Raw genomic sequence first — 22764 nt, 5'->3', positions numbered from 1 at the left:
GACACATCCCACTGCACTGGATTGCTGGCATGATTTTGCACTTTTTTCCTGGCACCTGGATTTCTTTGGACACTTGCTGATTGCACTATATATATACATTTATTGGACTATCACGTTGAACTATTTCACATTTTTATTATTATGATACCCTGACAAGGGGTATCCCATATATATTTTTTCCTTTAGCAATTTTTGCACATGGTTTGCACGTTGCACTTTATGATCATTTAGAATTACTTGGTGTGATTATTTGTCAATATTGTACCTTTTTGCGCTGTGTATTGGCACTTTATATTGAGAATTCGTTTTTTCCTAATTTTTGAGCAGCAGCATTTGGGTTAAACATTTTATATATTTATCCATAGCGCAGTACACTTTTATCTATACTTTTTCTGGAGACCACTTGCCATTCGTTTGGAAGTGGGACAGGAGTTGGTGTGGGGTATGGGGAGTTATCATTAGGGGGGAGAATGCCCCAACCTGTAAGTAGAGTGATGCCTTCCTCCAATGTGGAAATTGTGGGTAATAGCTAGAGAGGCAGGGTATTTCCATTTATGGAGGATCTTGTGATTTCTCAGCGCCTTGGTTATGGTGGCGAGATTTTTCCTCCTCTGCAATGTGTGACTGGAGAGATCTGGCAGGATTTGCAAACCCTGGTATTCTGGAGGGTCATTCATTTGTCTGAAAGCGGTGATTACTTTTTTCTTGGTTTGTAGAAAATGGATTCTTAGGAGGACATCCCTGGGGACATCAGCTGGTTTGGGGAGTCTGTGTATCCTATCGATTGATAAATCCGCTTTAGATAGGGAAGGCACTAAGGTTGAAAAGAGACAGGTAGCATAGTGCGTTAGTTGATTTGCTTGCACTGACTCCGGGATCCCCCTTAATTTAAGGTTGTTTCGCCTAGATCTGTCCTCCAGATCGGTAACTTTGTCTTTCAACCACTGGATCTCATCTGAGGGATGGTTATGTGCATCCACCATTGTGTTGAAAGATAATGCATGATTTCCTAGGGAGGTTTCTACAGAGTTAATCCTATTCCCCATTGAATGCATTTCTTGCTTGAACTGCTGCATACAGCACATGATATCCGAGTGCATAGATGATCTAAGTGAATGCAGCAGTCCTTTAAGTGTGGTGTCAGTAATTGGTTGCCCCCCAGTAGGGAATGCATCAAAGGGGCCTTGGATGGGAGGTACAGAGCCACATGTAAATGCATTAGCACTACCCATCTCTGTTTGTTTCTTGCCAGGATTTCAGGGGAGAGGTGGTGCGGGGTTTAGTTTTTGCAGGGCTTCTAGCTGAGGGGGACACAGGGGAGGATGAACCTGAAGACCCCTCGCTGTCTGGATTGCCTACCTGGCGTGATGGCAGTGGATTGTACAGGGTGTCTTTTGCTTATGGAATGCTGATATGCAGGCTGCCACCGCCATTTTGTTGAAGCCCTGCATTCGCTGCTCTGGCATCCAGCTTCTCCAGCCTCAGGGAGTCCTTTTTGCGGTGAGTCATGCTGGCAGGTTCGTCAGGGGTGTGTGGATCGGGGTGAGTCCCGGGCGGCTGAGCGGCGCTAGCAGACTATGTGGCCATCTGCAGCGCCAGTCGCCACGCCCCCGTTCACTCGGTTTTCTTAAAGTGTGTACCCACCTCAAGGCTAGGTTTAGATGCGTGTCTAAACCTTCTGAAAAGAAATCTGTTTGGATTGCTTTTCAGAGCCTCTTTACAGGCGTTGAGATGGAGATGTGATACCTCCTCCCCACCCGTTTTAACTCCCTAATTGATGCACAAATGTGCCAAACCCATGTGCATTGCAAGTGCTTTCAGGGAGTTGGCAGCACTTCCTCATTCGCTTGAATAGGTTGTGTGTCAGATAATTTTTTTGTTGCATCACAAGCATGCAGCATATGAACACCCCGTCCGCTGCCATTGCAGCTGAAGGTTGTGCTAAAAACTTGGCTCAACTGCATGTTAACACGCCCCCCCCCAACCACAAGATTAATCAAGCTCTTACTTTCATTCCCCCCATACAGTACAATCAGCGCCGAACGTCTATCAGAACTAAGTCAAGACTTAGGCTACGTTCACATCTTGGCGTTGCTGTTTACAGGTGTTTTTATGGGCGTTTTTGTGCAGGGGTTTTTAGGTTGACAAGTGACCAATGGAAAAAAAATAAAAATGCCTGTAATCTGCCCAAAAAGAAGCTCATGTACTTTCTTGAGCGTTGGGCGTTTTGCTTAAAACGTCAAAACGCTCAGATGTGAGCAGGGGCCAATGAAATTAATAGGATTTGTCTTGTTGGGCATTTTTTGAGCTGATCCTAGAGCAGAAAAACGCCCCAAACGCCTACATGTGAATTTAGCCTTAAGCCTGGTACACACGATGAGCTTATCGGATGAATAATCGTCTTTTTTTTTTTTTTTTTTTTTTTTATGCTAATCTCATTTTGAAAATGAAGTTTACTAAAGTGACAAACCTCGTACGACAGAATAAAAATGTGTAAGTGATGTTGTGTTGTGTATTTTATTATATTTTTGGCCGAAAACTCGACTGATTAAGAGAAAATCGTACTATCTGGTATCGTATGAGAAAAATTGTCAGTTTTGTCCCTTTGGATAATATCAGATGAACTGTCATGATCGGCTCTCGATGTACTTATCCAGATGAACTGTCATGATCGGCTCTCGATGTACTAACGATCAGATTATCGTACGATCGCTTCGAAAGCGGTATATTTGGTACGATTTTCTGATCATGTGTTGGGCCTTTAGAGTTCTGGCTACAGTACACCAATCCTAGCTCATCCATTCCATAAACAAATTGCATAATTTTAATGGAGGCAAGATGCTCTGTGATTGGAGGAGGGGCAGATGAATGTCATCATCTCCCTTCCAAAAATTATAATTTTTTTTTTTTTTGCTAGAAATTTTTTTCTTTAAAGCAGCTGTAAACTTTTTAAATGGGTGTCATTTACTTTTCTAAACCACTATGTATCATAAACCATAGCAATTTTTTAAAAATAAAATACTTTTTTGCCTTTTTTTTTTTTTCATCCTTTTTTTGCATCTCAGTGCTGCTGATCTCCCACAGCCTCTTTGCAGCCATATATTGTCTACATGCACTTCAGCAATGGGTGTATAGCATTTCTTGGGATGGATTTTTGGTTTGTGACAATAGTGGAAACTGCCTGTGTATTGGAAGCCCAACACAGAGACACACACATTGTCACCCTATAGCAGAAATCTTCATGGCAGTCAGCAGCTATTATTTTAATGGAAGCTGCAGTTTTACAAAAAAATTAAATTGTACTTTTATTGTCATGGTAAAGTTTGTATGAGTTTTTAGGGATTACATGTATTTTAGAGAGCAACAAAATTGGCAAATTAAAAAAAATATATATATATTGTAACCTATACAATTGCAACACAAGTCATATTGTGTTCGAATGTTATTAAAAATGACCTTTACTTTCCAATCTGCAGTGCTGTAATTTTTTGTAACATGCAATGCAATATGGCTACCTGGAGGTATTCTGTACACAGTGGGTAAATGGAACGCCCCCCCCCCCCCCCCCCCCAAGATATGTAATTTCCTTTTTTGTGTGATTGGCTTACAGACTTTCCCTAATATTCAAATCATATTTGCACTATGCACTAATATTCAAATCATATTTTGAGCATCCGTTGCAACAAAAATATAATTTTTGATGAGATACTCCTGAAGGGAAATCATGTCTAAAGGGATGTAGACCCTGTCACTTTCCTCATTAGAGCCCTGCAGGTGCATCAGCTGATTGATAATTATAAAATCACTCCCCTTGGCATTCGCTTTGCACATAGACACAGACAAACAAACTGCCATTTCTTCAGAATAACAAAAGGTAGGAATCTTCAAAAAAGCTTGTTAAAATCCTTGCAATGTACATAGATCACCCAGAGGGGAGTATTTTTTTTCACAACTCTCACCCCAAACTTTTAACTTCCATTGATAGATGTAGCAGACAGACCGTTGCTATTCTCTCTCATCGTTTTCTCGTTTTTCTGCTTTCCTCTGCTCTGCTTTTTTTTTTTTTCTTTATTCTCTCTTCGCTTTCTAGACTCATATACTGTAGCTTGCTACTTTTGCTATCATTTACATGATTGTTGTCAAGCCTCTAGCACAGATGGATTCACTTTTTTCATGTTAATGATATTTAATTGCCGCTTACCACCTTAGCCTGGAAAAAAGCCATTACAGTAATGATGTGATCTGTCACAGGTGCTGAGCGAAGAGCTGCTGGCTGAGGCTGAATCGCAGTGTCAGAGCTCCTCCCCCTCCTATGTGCTGCTCAGAGCTATCTACACCCAGCTGTGTGAAGGGGGAGACACCTTCCCGGTACTGGTCCATGATGACGGCTGATCAACACCAACCACATGGAACGGACCACACCAGAGGAGAACCAACAACTGGCCTGGGTACACATCTGCTTCCAAAGGCAGGATATGAAGCCATGTATATACATAAGGATTTCACATTTACTGTGATCATGACCCGTCATCAGCAATTTATGTATCGTAATATATATATATATATATATATATATATATATATATATATATTTATTTATTTATTTTTTTTTTTTTATCTAGGCATTTCTAGACAATAGTTTGATTGAAAACACAGACTGATCATGTAAAGGTTAATTTTAAAGACTTCAATACAGGGCACTTTTCACCCATTCCTGCCCTTGCCAATTTTCAGCTTTTTAGCGCTGTCACACTTTAAATGACAATTGCATGGTCATGTAACACTGTACACAAACAATTTTTCCAATTTGTTTACACACATAGAGCTTTCTTTTGGTGTTATTTAATCATCACTGAGTTTTTTATATTTTGCTAAATAAATGAAAAAATTCTGACAATTTTGGGAAAAAAAACATGTTTTTCTTTGTTTCTCTTATAAAATTTTGCAAATAAATCTCTTCATGAATTTATTTGGTGAAAATAACCCAAATCCGTCTATATTATTTAGTCTGTTGGAAAGTTATGCAGTCTACAAACTATGGTATATATCTGAAAAATTGATCAATCCTGATGTACTGACGGCCTTTAATTTCCTGAGGCCCAAAAATGTCAGGAAAATACAGAGATCCCCCAAATGACCCCTTTTTAGACTGTAGACGGACAAGGTATTTAGTAAGAGGCATGGCAAGTTTTTTTTTTTTTTTTAATTTCTCATTTTTGGGGAATGAAGAAATTGAAAAGTTTTTTTTTTTTTTTTTGCTTACATACAGTACTTACCAGTACAGTACAGCATCATCCTAGAACTGGTGTGGGTGGAGATCAGGGACACTGACTGGCTGACTGTACAAAAAAAAAAAAAATATATATATAATATATTTTTTTGGATTTTTTTTTTTGAACACTGTCACCAGAGCAGTATAATGTTACCATAGTAACAATTGTACTACTCGGGGAAAGTGATCAGTATTTTTTATTTTTTTTTACACATTTGCATAAAGCAATTAATTTCATATGCATTAATTTTACTGAATGAAATTGATTCATTCAATTTTTTTGTTGTGGTTAGCTGTGATTGGTCACAGCTGATCACATGGCACGGATTGGCTGTGATTGCCCCAGTCTGTACCCTGTACAATTGTACTCAATGAATGGCTTGAAAGGAAGCCATCTATTGTTTTCAACTATAGACAAATATGTATACAGCGCCTATAGACAAGATTTGTCTATAGTTCATTTCTCCCGTTAGTGAAGGAGGTTCTATATAGCTGCTGTATTTTCTTTGTGTCCCAAATTATTGGGTCTTAACACTATACCACTTTATATTTAATTGCGCTGATTTACCTTTTTGCAGAATTATTGTTTCCAACTGTCATGTGACCTGCTGTGATTGGTTACAGCAGTCACATGGTACCGGCAGGCGGGCCGGTGTTCCGTGAGAAAACCATACCCGTGAGAAAACCATACCCTCGTCACTTCCGGAGGGTATGGATTTCTCACGGCAGTGTGTTTAACGTTCTACTTGCCGCCGTTACATTAAAACATTTCCTCTGCACTATGAGTGATCTCCGCTCCTCTCCCTGTCACTTCCCTGATCTGGGGTAATAAATATAAAAGCGGATCACGGAGCCGACATTTACATCTCATACACCCGCCGCCGCTTTCATATTTATTAGCCCACATCAGGAAAGTTACAAGGATAGGAGCGGAGATGTCTCATAGTGCAGCCGCGCTTTTTTATGTAACCGCCGCAAGTTTAACATTACTTTCACTACCGTAATTATTTCATACCTTCTGAGCATGCGCACTTGTCATCTTCTCTGCTCTTCCATGATGTTTCCGGCTCTCTGAGCATGCGCACTCCTTCGCTGCTCAGCTGTTTCTCACAGGAAGTGACGAGGGTATGGTTTCTTCACGGGGTATGGTTTTTTAACGTTACACCGGTACAGTGATCAGCTGGGGAACGATCGCGCCACTGCGCGGCCCCCCCAATCCAGGAAGGACTTCATATGGCATCCACCCGGATTGATGAGAGGCCGACCCCGGCGTCATTCTCCAATAGGCCAAGCAGAAACCAGTTAATAAATGAGATGCCTTGGTCTCAGATGCTCCCAAGAGGAATTGTGGCTTCTTATGCCGTGTTGACTGCACTCTGTGTAGAAGGTTCTGTGACAATGGGGTTTTGCTCACTTTAAGAGTCAAGTTCTACCACACCAAACTCGTCACTCCATGTCTATATGGAGTTGACATTGTGCACAGGGGTACACAAAAAAGGGCCTTCCCAAAACTGTTGCAAGATGATTGGAAGTGCACAATTCTTTTGAATACCTTTGCATGCTGTGGCATAAACAGTGCCCTTCACTGGAAATGCCTAGATATTAATAATCTGAGGAGGTATGGCTCTTCCAGTGGCCCTCTGGCTTCAGTACTATCTGTAAAATCACAGAATCACCGAAAAAAAAGTTTATGAAGTCCAATTTTCTTTAAAGGCAATCTATAGTGTTTTTCATATATTTGACTTATTTATGTATTATGTCCAATAGTAAAAGAAAATGTTTTTGAAAGTGTTTAAGCCAAGAAATATGAATTTTACAGTAGCTAATAAACTTCTAAAATGTATGATTTTACAACTCATGCTGGTAGATGTAATGCCTCGTACACACTCAACGATTATCGGCCGAGCGATCGTCCGACTTTTGTCCAGAGTGGTGTTTTGTTGGTTGGAATGTGCCTAGACTGCACACTAATTTTCTCAGCCAACAAAAATCTACTTCAGAAGTGATGTCATGTGCTGGTTTACTTTCTGTGTGTTTTTTCTTCTCTGAGCATGCCCAGTCTTGCTCATCAGATTTTTGTCTGCCGAAATCTGTACTGACTGACGGAAAATCGGCCGTTGTGTTGACGGCCAACAAAAATTTTATAGCCTGCACACCAGATTTTATTCGGCCGAAAAGTCGGAGTCGGTTGTCGAAAGCATCATACTAACAAGCCGAAAATCGGCCGATCGGACGTTGGCCGAAAATTCATGGCCAACGCGTGTGTACGGGGCATAAGTCTGTTATCTAGATCAGTGTTTGTTACCTGGTTTAACCCTGGTTCACACTGCTGCGACTTCTAATGCTACTTGCTGCGATGTGTTACACAAAGTCGCATGACAAGTATAAACACAATAATTTCAATGGGTGCCATTTTAAAGCGGTAGTATATATAATAAGGCTTACCTGTAGGTAAAATTAATATCTGCACGGTTTAGGAGATATTCACCCTGCATGCAGCCGCTGACACCAGCGGCACATGCGCTCAGAAGGTCCGGCGTATCTTGCCGGACCTTCAGAGCTCCTTGCCGGAAAGTGAACTCCCACGTGCATGCGCAGGAGTGACCTCATTGCGGCTCCGGTCACTCACAGCGCCGGAGCCACCCAACCCGGAAGAGACGCAAAGGGTACATGTCAGCTCGCTCAGCGGTGTCCGGGCGACCGTGTGGGGGCTTCGTTCTAAGGTAAGTATTTCATAATGTGCTAGTATGCGATGCATACTAGCACATTATGCCATTGTCCTGCAGGTTTTTTTTTTTTTTTTTTACACAGGGGATACTACCGCTTTAATTGCTGTGACGCAAAAAAATAAATTGTTCCTTCACTACTTTTCTGTGTCTTCCTTGCAACATGAGTGCCATAGACTGCAATGTTAAAAACAAAAAGGTTGCAAGGAAGTAGTTTCTTTGCCTTATCCTTGGCCGCGCCTTTAGAGGGGTTTTTTTTTTTTAATTCTATAATCCACTCCCATTCCATTTTCTCAGCCCATCCCTGCAGCTCAAAGTCTCCTAAGGATTGTCACCTCCCGAATCACCACTTAGCAGGCACATTGTAAAGCTGTGTTCATTTGTTACTAAACCCAGGAGCCTTTATTCCCTATATCTGGTCTCCCACAGTACATGGAAATGCAATTATTTCAGTATATATAAACTGCTAAACACCTTTTCTCATCAGCAGTATATAGCAGTTTTGTGACTTGTATCAGTGTATGGTTAAAGCTTCTAGGAGGAGTTTTCATTCTGACTGTCCTATGAGGATGCAGGACTACTGACCCTCTGTCTGGACAGTGCTGATTGGGCCTGTGCTGATCACATGCACCATCCCACCAAAAATTAAAAACTCTCGAACAATACATACCAAACTGAGCATGTGCAGAGTGACTTCAAAAGCTCTGTCTTATCAAGAGATGGACTGAGGACCGTGGAAGAAGGGGAGGATCAGAGAAGACAGGATCAAGCAGCCTTTTAGCCAATATGGAGGATTAACCCCTTAGGTTCCACAGTGAGTATAATAAACATGCTTTACTGCATATACAGACTGATTTTACTGTTGTGGGTTTAGTGAATCTTTCACAGTGTATGAAAGATGGTTTCCAAAAGACTGAGGGATGCTCTCGACCATGAACAATGCATCCAACTTGTACGTGAGCGTCCTCTAATTTTTTGATACAAGGGACCTGACCTCTAAAAACCAAGGCAAGCCAGACTGAGCATGTTTAGAGGTAGCAAGACTCTACCATGAAGATTTGGAGAGCTTTTCGGCCACAGAACTGTCCAAAAATGTAAGTTCAATAATGCGTCACACTCTGTATTATTATGATTGGGCAAATTCGTAACATCTGAAAGTCGCATTGAAGTCACAATGAAAGTCACACGATTCTGGGGTCCCAGCAGTATGAACTGAGCCTCAGTGTTCTGGTGTGAATACATACCAGAACATTACAATCACAGATTATACACACACGGAATGACCCAGAAAAACACCCACCCCTCCTCGCCTATAGAGATTGTGTGGTGTTCATCTTCAGTCAATGAAGAGAGCTAGTACTGGGCTTTATTGGAAAGCACGGCCTTCATTCAACACAAAAGCATTAAAGCACATTGTAGTTAATGTTTATTCAAAAATTAAAGTGGAACTTCACTCTCACAATCAACACTGATTATTTTTAATACTCATGCTGCTAGCATTAGTACACAAATAGGAAAGTATATAATTTTTACTTGTTTTTAAACTTTTATTTCTCTTTCGTTTATTGACGGACACAGCCCTTATCTTCTTAACTATTGGGTTATACTGCCCCCTACAGGAGTAGGACACTAGGCAGACGGAAAGTCTGGCTACGCCTATGGGGAGTTCCAGGGGGTATACTCCCTCTCTCTGCTACAGGTACTTGGTTTTTTTCTGCCTAATCAGGAGTAAGAACCTAGTTCCTTACTGGGATCTCTGGTCCTGGCATTTTTTTCTTTTTAGATGGATTATTTTTCTCCTGGATTTTTTCCTGTGAGATTTACTATCAACTGCTGGACTGGGGAACAGGCTGGATAATCTAGATCCAGTTATCACCCCAGTCTGCGCTAGGTCGGCCACGACATATCCCCACCAGACGGGGTCTGGCCTGCGAGTTAAACGTCTTGCAAGGTCGCATATGTCCGGGTCTTAGCCCGAGTCGCAGCGTTCCTCCTGGCCAACAGCCCCCCCATTTTGATGGAGAGGAGGTTCTGTCTGGAGTGGTGCCTCCTGGTTCCTAGTATGGTAAATGACTGTCCCCCCTCTCCCCCCAGGAGGGTTTTGGGGTGGACGTGGGCCCTTCCATGGGATGTTCGGACCCCTGGGTTCCCCTCCTTCCCGTTAGGCACCCCCCTCATCGGTCTGGTGGTTCCTGTGGGCCATTCTGCCCCCCCCCTCCTTTACTGACGTTGGGGCTGTGGGGTGGCCTGGTCCACCGCCTAAGGTGGGGGCAGGGTGCTGTGCTGACGGGGTGGGAGCTGTACCTGCCAGGGGCCCCCGTTCCTGCCTGTCCTGATCCCTCCTGGTGCCGCTTTTTGGCTGTAGCCTGTGTGCTTAATGCACAGCGGCCATGTTTGTGTAGTCCGGCGGCCATTTTGCAGTGGTTTTCCATTAAAAATAGCGGCGGCCATGATAGTGAAGCCCTGTGGGCAGTGTTTTTTGCAGTGGGAGCCCCACCATATTCCCTAGTGCTGACTCCTGGATCTTTTCACTTCCTGATCGCTGCAAGTGGAGTGCAGGTTATCCTTGTGGCTGCAGGTGCCTGTTTCTGCCAGATGGTGAGTCTGGTGGGGTCCCCTCCCTCTTTGCTAAGGATCGATTAGGTACTCTGTTACTGGCGATCAAGTGGTGCTGCCGGAGCGGTGGTGGTGTCTCTTAGCAGTGTTTTTACACCTTTTTATGTGGGGTCCCCCTATTGAGTCATGGTGTCTTTGGAGCACATTTCCCCACCTCATCCCCTCTGAGGCTGTGGGGCCCTCCAGGTCCTAACCATCCATCGATGCACTGACCGCAAACCTGGAGTCCTTTTTGTCCCGGGTGTAGGTGGTTTTTGGGCGATGGGCTAGCAAAAAGCGCCCCCTGCCTCATCTGTCTCCTCACATCCTGAATCTGATTCAGCCACTGCGGAGGTGGGTCACTCTGCTGGGTCAGCTACCACACGCCCGGAGTTCTCAGATAGTGAGGATGATTCCTCCACTTCTGTAACCACGCATGAAAAGTGCTGGTGGATGCACTGACTGTATCTGTGCACGAGACCTTAAAAATGGAGGACACAGCTGAAGCTGCAATGGTTCTCTTTGGCACTCACAAGCCATCCAGAGGGGCAAGGTATTTCCTTTTTCCCACCTATTTTGACAGAATTGTTGCTAAAGAGTGTGAACGGCCAAACCATCCCCTTGTGGTCCCTAAACGATTTTCTCTGCGGTACCCCTATGAGGAGTCCCTTCTTAAAAAGTGGACTGTTCCACTGGTGGTGGACCCTTTGGTCTACAGATTGAACAAAGCAACCATGATTCCGGTTGAAGAGTCCACGGCCTTTATAAGGACCCAGCTGACAGGAAAGCGGAGGCTGTAGCTTGCAGCATATACACCCTGGCTGATTCGGCACTGAGGCCGGTATTCACCATTGCCCTAGTGCCGCAAACTCTGAGTGGGCTAAGCTTTTACGCCGTGACCTGTAGGGGGAGCAGCTCCCTCCTGCCTTTGCTGAGCTGACGGATTGGCTGGTCCAGGAGCTGCAGTTTATTTGTGATGCCTCTTTGGATGTGGCTCCCCTAGTGGTTCGGCTCTCTGTTTCAGCAGTGGTCCTTCGGCGTACTTTATAGCTGAAATGCTGGTTTGTGCACTAGACTTTTCAAGGAGATCGCTTGTTTTGAGCTATCCTGGATAACCTCATTAAGGTTCTCACAGGGGGAGAAGAGTATTTTTCTTCAGCAAGCTACTAAGGGCAAGGACCTCATCGTAGACGTGGGCCATCCTTCTTGGCTCATAAGTTTTTTTTCGTCCCTCAAGGGCGACTGACAAGGGATCAAAGCCGTTCAGGGCCTCCTCTGGTGGATCCAAGCAAACTTGGTCTGGCAAGTCGAGAGCGGGCTTATCCAGACCTGTGGACAAGGCTCCTTAAGCATGAAGGTGCACCCTCACCCGTATCTGGGATGGAGGGGCTTCTTTGCTGGTTTCCAGACCCATGGACTTCCCTGGTAAGACAAGTGGGTCCATGAAGTCATACGATCTGGCTACACGATCGCGTTTCGCTCTTACCCCGCAGCAAGTTTCTTTCCTTCCAACTTGTGCCTGTCCCGGGACCGCTAACAGGGTCTGTTTAGGGTGGTTCAAGACCTGTTACTTCAATAGGTGATTGTCCCGGCTCCAACATCAGAACGTTTTCAGGGTTTTTACTCAAACCTGCTTACAGTTCCCAGGAAGGAAGGCAAGGTGCGTCCAATCCTGGAAGGCGCCGAACTGGTTTGTGTGGGTGCAGAAGTTCAGAATGAAGTCCATGCGCAAGGTGGTGGCATCCCTGCATAAGGGGGATTTTCTTGCCTCTATCCACACCAAGGATGTGCACCTTCACATTCAAACGTGCAAGTCACCAGCGCTTTCTCTGCTTTGCCTTGGGAGAGGAGCATTATCTGTTTGTGGTGTTACCCTTTGGTCTCGCCTCTACTCCTCAGGTCTTTTACAAAAGGGTTAGCCCTGGTACTAGCATTGTTACGTCAACGGGGATCCCCATACTGGGCTACTTGGACGACCTCTTTCTGCGAGCGGAGTCTGCTACTGCTCTGGTGGAAAACCTGGGAATCACCATACGAACTCTGAGGTAGTTCGGCTGGATTCTGAATTTTCAGAAGTCTGCTATGGTTCCACCCACAAAGCTGGACTATTTGGGTTTGACTCTGGGCTCGGCCTTAGTCAGAGTGCTCCTTCCTCTGGACAAACTACAGAAACTGCAGGCTGCGATTCATCTCCTGCTTTCCAGCAGATGGTCATCCTTCCGGACTTGCATACGGGTGCTGGGCCTGATGGTGTCTACCTTCGAGACAGGCCTGTTTGCACAGTTCCATATGAGGTCCCTGCAAAGGGAGATTCTGGGCAATCAGAACCGGCTGAGCCGGGGAATTAGAGTCCCTGATATGGTGGCTTTGTTCTCCGGTGCTTCGGCTGGGAAAATCCACCCCCCCCTGTATTGGACAGTGGTCACCACGGATGCCAGTCTGTCCGCTCGGGGGACGTCCTTGGCAGAAATTCTGCTCAGGGGATCTGAACACCGGAAGAGTCCAGCCTACTGATCAATGTCTTGGAACTCCGAGCGATTAGACTGTGCCTGGACCATTGGACAGATCGTCTTCAGCAATGTCCAGTGCACATTCAATCAGACAATGCCATGGCCATGACTTATGTCAATCGCTAATGGGGGCACAAGAAGTGTCCTGGCAGCTCTGGAGGTAGCCGGCATTCTAAGTGGGGCAGAACAGTTCATCCCAGGGGTGGAAAACTGGCAGGCGGATTACCTCAGTCGGCAGACTTTGGACCAAGGGGAGTGGTTTCTTCATCCGGAGGTGTTTCATCAGTTGTCTCCTTTGGGGCATTCCCAAAGTGGCTCTGTTGGCATCCTGGCTCAACAGGTGCAGAGGTTTGTGGCTATGTCACGGGATCCTCTGGCAGATGCCACAGATGCGCTGGTGGCCCCGTGGGGTCAGTATTGTCTGATTTACAACTTCCCTCCTCTCAAGCTTCTGAAAAGACTTCTACGCAGGATCGAGGCAGAAGGGATTCCGGTCATCTTAGTGGCCCCAGACTGGCCTTGCCGGGCTTGGTATGCCGATCTGGTTCCTTGGAAGCTTCCTCTTAGGGAGGACCTGCTGTCCCAAGGACCAATCTTCCATCCTGCTTTACAGTCGCTGGCTTTGATGGCTTGGCTGTTGATCGCCAGCAGCGTATGGATAGAGGTTTGTCTGAGTCGTTGATGCCAACACTGTTAAAAGCTAGGAAATCTACTTCTAGGAAGATCTACCATTGTACGTGGAAGACGTACATTGCGTGGTGTGAGTCTGTTGGGGTTTATCCTCGTTCTTTTTTGGTGGTTCGGATCTGGACTTTCCTTGAACGGGGGGTTGAGCAGAAACTGGCCTTAAGTACTATCAAGGGCCAGGTGTTAGCCTTAGCTGTCTTCTTTCAACGGCCCTGGTTCATACTTTTCTTCAGGGAGTTCAGCACTTGGCTCTTCCCAGTACGGTTTCCGTTACCGCCTTGGGACCTCAATTTGGTTCTTTCAGTCCTCCAGAAGCCTCCCCTTGAGAATCTTCGGCAGATTCCGTTGCTTATGCTGTCCCAGAAGGTAGTCTTTTTGGTGGCTATGACCTCTGCGTGCAGGGTGTCGGAATTGAAGATGGCGTTATTCTGTCATTCACCTGTCCATCATTCTTTCCAAAGGTTGTCTCTGATTTTCATTTGAATGAAGACATTGTGTTGCTTTCCCTGTGTCCCAGGCCAAAACATCCAAAGGAAATTGCTTTGCATGCTTTGGATGTGGTCTGAGCGATTAGGGTGTACCTGGCAGCTACGGAGTCTTTTATGAAATCAGACTCCCTATTTGTGCTCACGGATGGGCCTTGGAAAGGGTTGTCCGCGTCCTCTGCGACCATTTCCAGATGGATCAGACAGACGGTGGTTCAGGCCTATTCCATCAAGGGTCAGGTTTCTCCTTTCCTTGTCAAGGCGCATTCTACTCGGGTGTCAGTGCCTCCTGGGCCTTCCATCATCAGGCGTCAGTGACGCAGGTTTGCAAGGTGGCCATCTGGTCATCGATGCACACTTTCACAAATGTCTATAAAGTGGATGTATTGGCATCTGCGGATGCTTCCTTTGGCTGAAAAGTTTTGCAGACTCCTGTTTAGAGCACCTGATCCTCTTTGAGAAAGTATTGTTTTTTTGTTTTCAGGTGGGCTCCAGTTTTGGTTGAGCTCCTGTTTACCTGATTAGCTATAGCCTTGGGAATTTATTTTTTGCTTCTTCCCACCCCTCATGTTTAACCTTGCTTTGGGATGTCCCAATGGTTAAGAACAGGAGCTGTGTCCGTCAATGAACGAAAAAGAAAATTTGGATTTTTGACTTACTGTAAAATCCATTTCTCTGATGTTCATTGACGGACACAGCACCCACCCCACTGTGGAGTTGTAATTCTTCTGACACTGCTTGTAACAAAACTGAGTACCTATAGCAGAGAGAGGGAGTGTAGCCCCTGGGACAGCCCATAGGCATAGCCAGACTTTTTTCTGCCTAGTGTCGTCCTGTAGGGGGCAGTATAAGCCAATGTTTAAGAAGATCAGGAGCTGTGTCAATGGTCATTCAAGAAATGGATTTGATGGTAAGTCAAAAATCCAATTTTTTTTAAATTTCTTCAGTTACTTCCTGCCTAGGCAAATGATGTCATACATCTCAGGAGTCTTCAGGAGCAGATGAGAGAAGGAAGAGTTTTCACAGCTAAGCACACTTTCCTATATACCTTCTTGAGCTAAGGGCAGATGGATCCCAGGAAGTAAATGCTACATGAATCATTTGCCCTTACTCAAGATGGCCACGACCAGACTTGTTAGGGTGTTGTTTTTCAAAGTGGTTTCTCAACAAAATAAAGCATAGAGACATGGATAAATGGGTGAGTTTACTTTGAATATTAAAAATAAATTAAATTGTTTTTTGGTTTGTGGTGCTCAGATGCAGTGAAGATCCTCTTTAACCACTTGCCGACTGCCTATCGCAGATATACTGTGGCAGGCTGGCTTGGCTGTGCGAACTGACCTATGGGTACGTCGGTTCGTGGGAGCGCTCCCCACTGAGAGAGAACGACAGTCTTCTGTTGTAAACACAGCAGACCGTTGTTCTCAAATTAATATAGAGCGCCTGTAATCCTCCTATATAGGATCACAGGTCTCTATGATCATTTCACAAGTCCATCGCCCATACAGTTAGAAAACACTCCCCTAGGCTCACACTTAACTCTTTGATCACCCCTGGGTTAACCCCTTCCCTGCCAGTGTCATTATTACAGTAACAGTGCATATTTTTAGCAACAATGTCACTGGTTCCCCAAAAGTATCAAAAATGTCAGTTAGGGGTCTGATCTGTCCGCCGCAGTCCCACTAAACATCGCAGATCTCCGTCATTACTAGTAATAAAGAATAAAAATGACATAAATCTTTCCCCTAGTTTCATCACTTTTGCACAAACCAATCAAAATACGCTTTTTTTTTTTTTTGGTTTTTTTTTTACCAAAAATATGTAGCAAAATACAAATTGGCTTAAAAGGATGAAAATTTTTGATTTTTACATTTTTTTTTTTTTGGGAATGTTTTAAAGTTGTTATAAATGTTAGAAAGTTAAAAAAAAATTTTTTTTTTTTTTGTTTATAGTGCAAAAAATAAAAATCGCACAGATGATCAAATACCACCAACAGAAAGCTCTATTTGTGGGAGAAAAAGGACTTTAATTATCAATTGTATTCAGGTACAGTGTCCATTAAAGTAATGCAGTGCTGAATGCAAAAAATGACCTGGTCATTAAGGGGGTAAATCCTTCCTGTCCAAGAAGTGGTTAAGGATTTCATTAAAAAAAATTTAATTGAGGAAATGATCAGTTTGTTGACTTAAAAGAGAAAAAAATGCCCAAGCACACTAGGGCTTTCTTTTTAGGTGAACTCTGGCCTCATTTTATTTTAACATCGGCTCCAGCTGCAATACTCATCCATTCTCTGGTGCTGTCCCCTGCAGACCCACCACTCTGCAAATCAGTGCCGGTCCTATTCCAAGTTAAATGACTACCAACTTCATTTAACCCACTTCCTGAAAAGGCTGTCATGGATACGCTCCCTGGGGGGCACGTCATCATGCTGGTCTGGGTTTACAGTAGTGATGCACAGAAGGGCTCTTTCAAAGTGTTACTAAACCCACTATATCTGGTCTCCCACAGTACACAGAACATGGAAATGAAATTATTTTAGTAAATATAAAGTGCTAAATACCTTTTTCTCATCAGCAGTATATAGCAGTCTTGTGACTTCTATCAGTGCCTGGTTAAAGCTTGTAGGAGGAGTTTTCATGCTGCACTGGCTGTCCTATCAGGATCAAGGACCTCTGACCCTCTGTCTGGACAGTGCTGATTGGCCCTGTTCTGATCACATACATCCTCCCAAGAAAAAAAAACTCTAGCAATACACCCCAAACTGAGCATGTGCAGCCTGATTCCCCTTAAGAAGGGGAGGATCTGTACATACAGGTTCAAACAGCCTTTTTACACAACCCCTTAGGTTCCACAGTGAGTATAACAAGCATGCTTTACTGTGTAAAAAGACTGATTTTACTGCTGTGGGTTAAGTAATACTTTTAAGATTGCCCACCTCTGACGCGGCTGGCAAGTAAGTTATATATTATGAATAAATGTGGTGCTGGGGTGGAGGCATCATGAAACTAGAATTCCACTTTAAAGCATTACTGAAGCCACAACAGTAAAATCAGTCTGTATATGCAGTAAAGCATGCTTGTTATACTAACTGTGGAACCTAAAGGGTTTAATCCTCTGCATTGTGTAAAAAGGCTGTTTGATCCTGTATGCACAGATCCTCCTCATCTTCCACTGACTCCAGAACATGTCCTGATCGTACAGAGCATTTGGAGCCACTCTGCTCATGCTCAGTTTGGTGTGTATTGCCAGAGAGTTTTGTTTTTTCTCGGGAGGGTGCATGTGATCAGCACAGGGCCAATCAGCACTGTCCAGACAGAGGGTCAGGGGTCCTGGATCCTGATAGGACAGTCAGTGCAGAATGAAAGCTCCTCCTACAAGCTTTTCCAGGACTTAATAGAAGTCACAAGACTGCTATATACTGCTTATGAGAAAAGGTATTTAGCAGTTCAAATTTACTAAAATAATTGCATTTCTGTGTACTGTAAGAGACCCAATATAGTAAATGCAGGTTCCTGGGTTTAGTGACACTTTAAAGTGGTTGTTAAGCCACTTATATAAAATCATCTAATCCCCTCTGTAATATAACAAGTGTCCCTGTGTCTGTGTTATAGAAAAAAAAATGCCACTCTGTACCTAAATCAGAGTGGCTCCCGGCGCTCAGCTGACTCCTCAGATCTCTTCTCTGCCCAGCTGACAGCTCCAGCGGGCGGGGCCGAGCACTGACGCCAGCCGGGGAGGAGAGGAGAGGAAAGAGAGCCGAGCGGTCACGTGATTGCTGGGAGCCGCTCTGATATAGGTACAGATTGGCAAATTTTTTCTATAACGAACGGCACAGGAGCACTTATTTTTCTATTACAGAGGGGATGGCATGATTTTAAATTAAATATAAGAGCAGCAGGGGGGGAGGGGCGGACACTGACACCAGCAGACAGGCAGGGAAGGAGGACATAGGAGAGCAGACACGAGAGCTGCGGGTGACAGAGACACGTACACTGACCACAGTGTTAGGGCTCAGCAGCCATGATACACCGTAGTCAGTTTACAGAGGGGAGAGTAGAAACTGGCAGGATCAGCCAGGTTTTTTAGGTGATAGAAGGGGTTTAAATGACACAGCACAAGCACTGTGCTGTATAACTTGCTTTACGGGAACAGGATCTGTTTTTTTTGGGGTGCCAAATGCTTTAAGCACAGCTGCATGTCTCAATCTGTTTTCAGAGAGTAATTTCACTTGCATAGATGGAATTGCACTAGTGTTTTATGATGGAGCCATAAAATCTTACAATGATGTTAACTGCAGTGATCTGGAGCTGATGCTGGTCATTGTCACTCCTCCAGTCCAGTGTACCCAGGCAGCTGTGAGCTCTGTGTCTCTCTCCCTTTCTCTTGAGAGATCACCTCCTGTATTTGGCAGGCAGACACTCAATTTAATGGTACGCTGCTCTGACATCTGCAGCAGTAAGTAGGTTAACGGATCAATATTATAGGGGTCTGTAGAGACAAGTAAATCTGGCTTGAATGTAGCATAACAGAAACACAAGGATGTGAATATGGTAACAGGAGGGGTTGGTGTGGAGAGCACTTATGGTAGGCTATAAATAAAGAATTGCTTGTAAATAATGTGATTGTTTTTAAAAAAAAAATAAAAAATTGATTTTTTTTTTTTATTTCAAGCTACTCTGTTGCAAGAAAGGGAGAGAAAAAAAAGCACCCTGTACGTGAACGCTTGTGATTCGAGACTTTTCCCTTGCAGACCCAGAACATCCTGTAGGATCTTCAGTTGTATCAGATCCTGTGCATGTCGGGTGCTATATCACTGGTGTCCCCGTAAACCTAAAATGATGCAGCGACCCCCATGGCACCCCCATAACTGCTATATTAGGATTTTAACCTCCTACAGCAGCCACAAGCATACGGCACTCTTCACTCATGGTAAGTACTGTCACTTGTGCTGTGCTTTTGTTTTGTTTTTTAAGTTTTAAACTTTTAAAGCGGAACTCCACCCAAAAGGGGAAGCTCAGCTTGTTTGCTTCCTCCCCACCCCCTCCGCTGCCACATTTGGCACCTTTCAGGGGGGAGCGGGTACCTGTTCAGCCCCCCTCCTCCTTCCCCCACCGAAGGGCCATTCACAGAACACAGCGCGCTTCGCGCATTTGCAGTAGGGAACTGGCTGTGAAGCCACAAGGCTTTGCTGCTGGCTTCCCTCACGTGGAATGGCGGCAACGGCAGCACCTGTGTGCTAATTAAATAATCGGCTGAGGTGCCAACATTGCAGGGATCTCTGGAAAGCTAAGTATCCTAATATTAAAAGTCAGCAGCTACAGTATTTGTAGCTGCTGACTGGTAATTTTTTGGTGAGGGGGCTGGTGCTCCTCTTTAACCACTTAAGCCCCGGAAGATTTTACCCCCTTCCTGACCAGGGGGTATTTTGCGATTCGGCACTGCGTGACTTTAACGGACAATTGCGCGGTCGTGCAACGCTGTACCCAAATGAATTTGACGTCCATTTTTTCCCACAAACAGAGCTTTTTTTTGGTGGTATTTGATCACCTGTGCGATTATTTGATCATGCGCTATAAACAAAAAAAGAGCGTCAATTTTGCAAAAATAACTATTTTTTCACATTTTTTTTATATGGAATTCCCCCAAAAAAATGTAAAAATCTAAATTTTTGTAAATTTCTGGCCAATTTGTTTTCTGCTCCCTATGTTTGGTGAAAAAAATCACAATATTCGTATTTTGATTGGTTTGCGCAAAAGTTATTGCGTTTACTAACTAAGGGAAAGATTTTTGTCATTTTTGTTGTTTTTTTTTTGTTAACGAGTAATTGCGGTGATCTGCGATTTTTTTTTTTTTTTGCGGTACTGCGACATTGCGGCGGACAGATCGGACCCTTGACTGACATTTTTGACACTTTTGGGGGTACCAGTGACATTACTACAGTAATCAGTGCTATACATATGCACTGTTACTGTAAAAATGACACTGGGAGTGAAGGGGTTAACTTTATTGGAGAGGGATGGGGTTAAGTGTGTCCCTAGGGGCGTGATTCTTACTGTCATTGGATGTGGCTGTGTGTGTAACAGCACAGATCAACGGTCCTACATAGCAGGACCGAGTGATCTGTGCTTTTACACAGGGGAGAATGACAGGCGGCTGCCTTTCTCCCTCGCTAGCCGACGATCGCGAGTGACCGGCGGACATCGGGCCACACGCGCCGGCTTCTTCGGGTACAAGCGGGGGCGGAAGCGCGCCTCCGGCGGCGCGCGGTCGCCCCCTATTCGCTCCCAGGCTAGTGACGTACCGGTACGTCACTTTGCCTGGGAGGGGCTGACCGCCGCCGTATATAGTCGGGCGGCGGTCGGCAAGTGGTTAAGCAGCTTTTAAGGAGAAGTAGGGCCAAAACTCTTTTGGCCCTACTTCTCTTGTGGGTTACTGGAGTACACTTAATTTTGCACTCCCGTGACCGAGATTCAGCCATCAGCGGGCTAAAGTCCACTGTCGGCTGAAGTCTCTCAGCTGGTCCACACTCTGGAGTGATCCTGACTTTAATGTCAAGATTGCATCACTTATTGAAGGCTGAGAACTGAGCAATCAGTGGTCTTTGACTGCTCAGTTCTTGGTCTTGGAGGCAGTGGGGACAGATGTTGCATTGGAATGATGCTGCATCCACCTAGGTGAGTATAATTGTTTGTTTTTTTTCTCAGTTCCCAGACTTCTCTTTTAAAAGCGGTGTTCATTTTTGCAGCAAATTTCGATTTCGTTTTAGTCTTCCCAAAATGCCATTTTAGGTTTAGAATCGTTTTAGTCATCTGAAATTGTTTTAGTTTTAATCGTATTTGGTCAACTAAATCTGCAGTACATTTTAGTGGACTAAAATGCCCTTCATTTTAGTCCACTAAAATCTAATGGATTTAGTTAAATTATAATGCATTATTTAAGAATTTCCAAATGTATTATATGCTCTTTGAGTAAAAAATTCTAATAGGTTGTTATTCATGGTATTAAGGTTTGTATAAACTCAGATACATTTTTAGCCTCTCTGGATGATCTGAGGAGGCCTGTAATGCACACAGTGCTCTGGACGGTGGTCTGAGAGGGCTGTAATGCTGCACAGTGCTTTGGACAGTGGTTTTAGGAGACTTGTACTGCACAGTGCTCTGGATGGTGGTATAAGAGGCCTGTAATGCTGCACAGTGCTGGATGGTGGTTTGAGGGAAGGCCTGTAATGCACAGTGCTCTGGATGCTGGTGGTAAGAAAGAGGCCTGTAATGCACACAGTGCTCTGGACGGTGGTCTGAGAGGAGGCCTGTAATGTACACACTCACAGTGCTCTGCTCTGGATAGTCGTGAGTCCGGACTCTTGACTCTTGTCAGGAGGCCTGTAATGCACAGAGCTGCTCTGGACGGTCGTTTGAGGAGGCCTGTGATGCTGCACAGTGCTAACTGTTAAGCATGGAGCTCCATGGAAACTGGAAGTTCATAAGGATAAACGTCCCTCCCTCAGATTTTCATTTTGTTCGTTTACGAAAAAGGGATCTATTTTCGTTAGTGGACGAAAACATGGTGTACTTTTCGTTTCATTTTCGTTACTGTAAAAAGGCCGCTGACAAAAATTTTGTAATTTTTTTTTTTTTTGTTGCCGAAATTAATACTGTTTAAAAGCAAAGTCCACATTAAATGTGTGGATGGGGAAATCTGCTAATTTACCAGTATTTTTTTTCATTCAACCCACTAGTTAAATGAGGAAAAGAAGAAAAAAAAACAATTACTGTATGTATGGGCTGCCTTTGTAAGAACCAAGTTCTATGGATGGATTGTAGCTGCCTTTAGTTCAAGGGGGCCGAATACTTTTGCAAAGCACTGTATGTCTCAAAAGTTGGCTGGCGTAACTTATTGTCTTCTTTTTTGGGGAGAATACTCAAAGGGGAAATACTGGCGGTGAATCGAAAGAAACAGCCATTCGAACCATTTTTATATTCGAACCAAAGCAACTTCTTTGAAGTTTTTCTGAAAAAGACCGCTGGATGTAAATGAGATGACTGCAAGTTATCTGCCATAGGAGGAACAACCAGCAACTGGCAGGGCATCAGAAAAACCCTATGAGAAACCCAGCTGAAACACACAAGCTGCCTCCCTGTTAGGATAACGCTTTAGAAAAGGCGCCATCTTTTCTACCCTCACCGGCGTTCCCGCTTTCCAGCGTCACCTCCTATTCCTTTTCCTTGCTTGGAGCATAAGGAAACCCTCCACACCCTGAACAATTATGATGGAAACAGCACGCGGTGCCAAACTTGCAAGATCCGGCATTGAATTGCCAGCATAACCCCCTGCGATTTGTGGCCGGCTGCTGCACCCCTGGCCCCCACCCTGAAAGGGAGGAACAGAACTTTGTGGAGACTACATCAGTTTCATCCAGAGACTGATGTTCTTGTGGTCCCACCTGTAAGGAAGGATGGACTGCCTTGCGCTGACTAAATTGCTCATCATAG

The 22764-nt window shown here is 44.4% G+C and overlaps 2 protein-coding genes across 2 annotated transcripts in view; both read left to right on the top strand.

Moving 5' to 3' along the window:
* The window catches only part of TEDC2 (tubulin epsilon and delta complex 2), a gene marked incomplete at its 5' end in the record, with an annotated part of 139666 nt that extends 135178 nt beyond the window's left edge, over nt 1-4488 (top strand). Inside the window, one exon of the mRNA XM_082261682.1 lies at nt 4252-4488. Within this exon, the coding sequence (XP_082117808.1) occupies nt 4252-4392 (141 nt within the window). The 3' untranslated portion in view covers nt 4393-4488. The remainder of the gene's footprint in view (nt 1-4251) is intronic.
* The window catches only part of ABCA3 (ATP binding cassette subfamily A member 3), an 899850-nt gene that overhangs the window by 347051 nt on the left and 530035 nt on the right, over nt 1-22764 (top strand). The gene's annotated exons all lie outside the window — the stretch shown is intronic.

The sequence above is a fragment of the Pelophylax lessonae genome (assembly GCF_965119305.1).
Source record: "Pelophylax lessonae genome assembly, chromosome: 6".
Lineage (NCBI taxonomy): Eukaryota > Metazoa > Chordata > Amphibia > Anura > Ranidae > Pelophylax > Pelophylax lessonae.
This window is presented reverse-complemented; position numbering and strand designations above follow the sequence as displayed.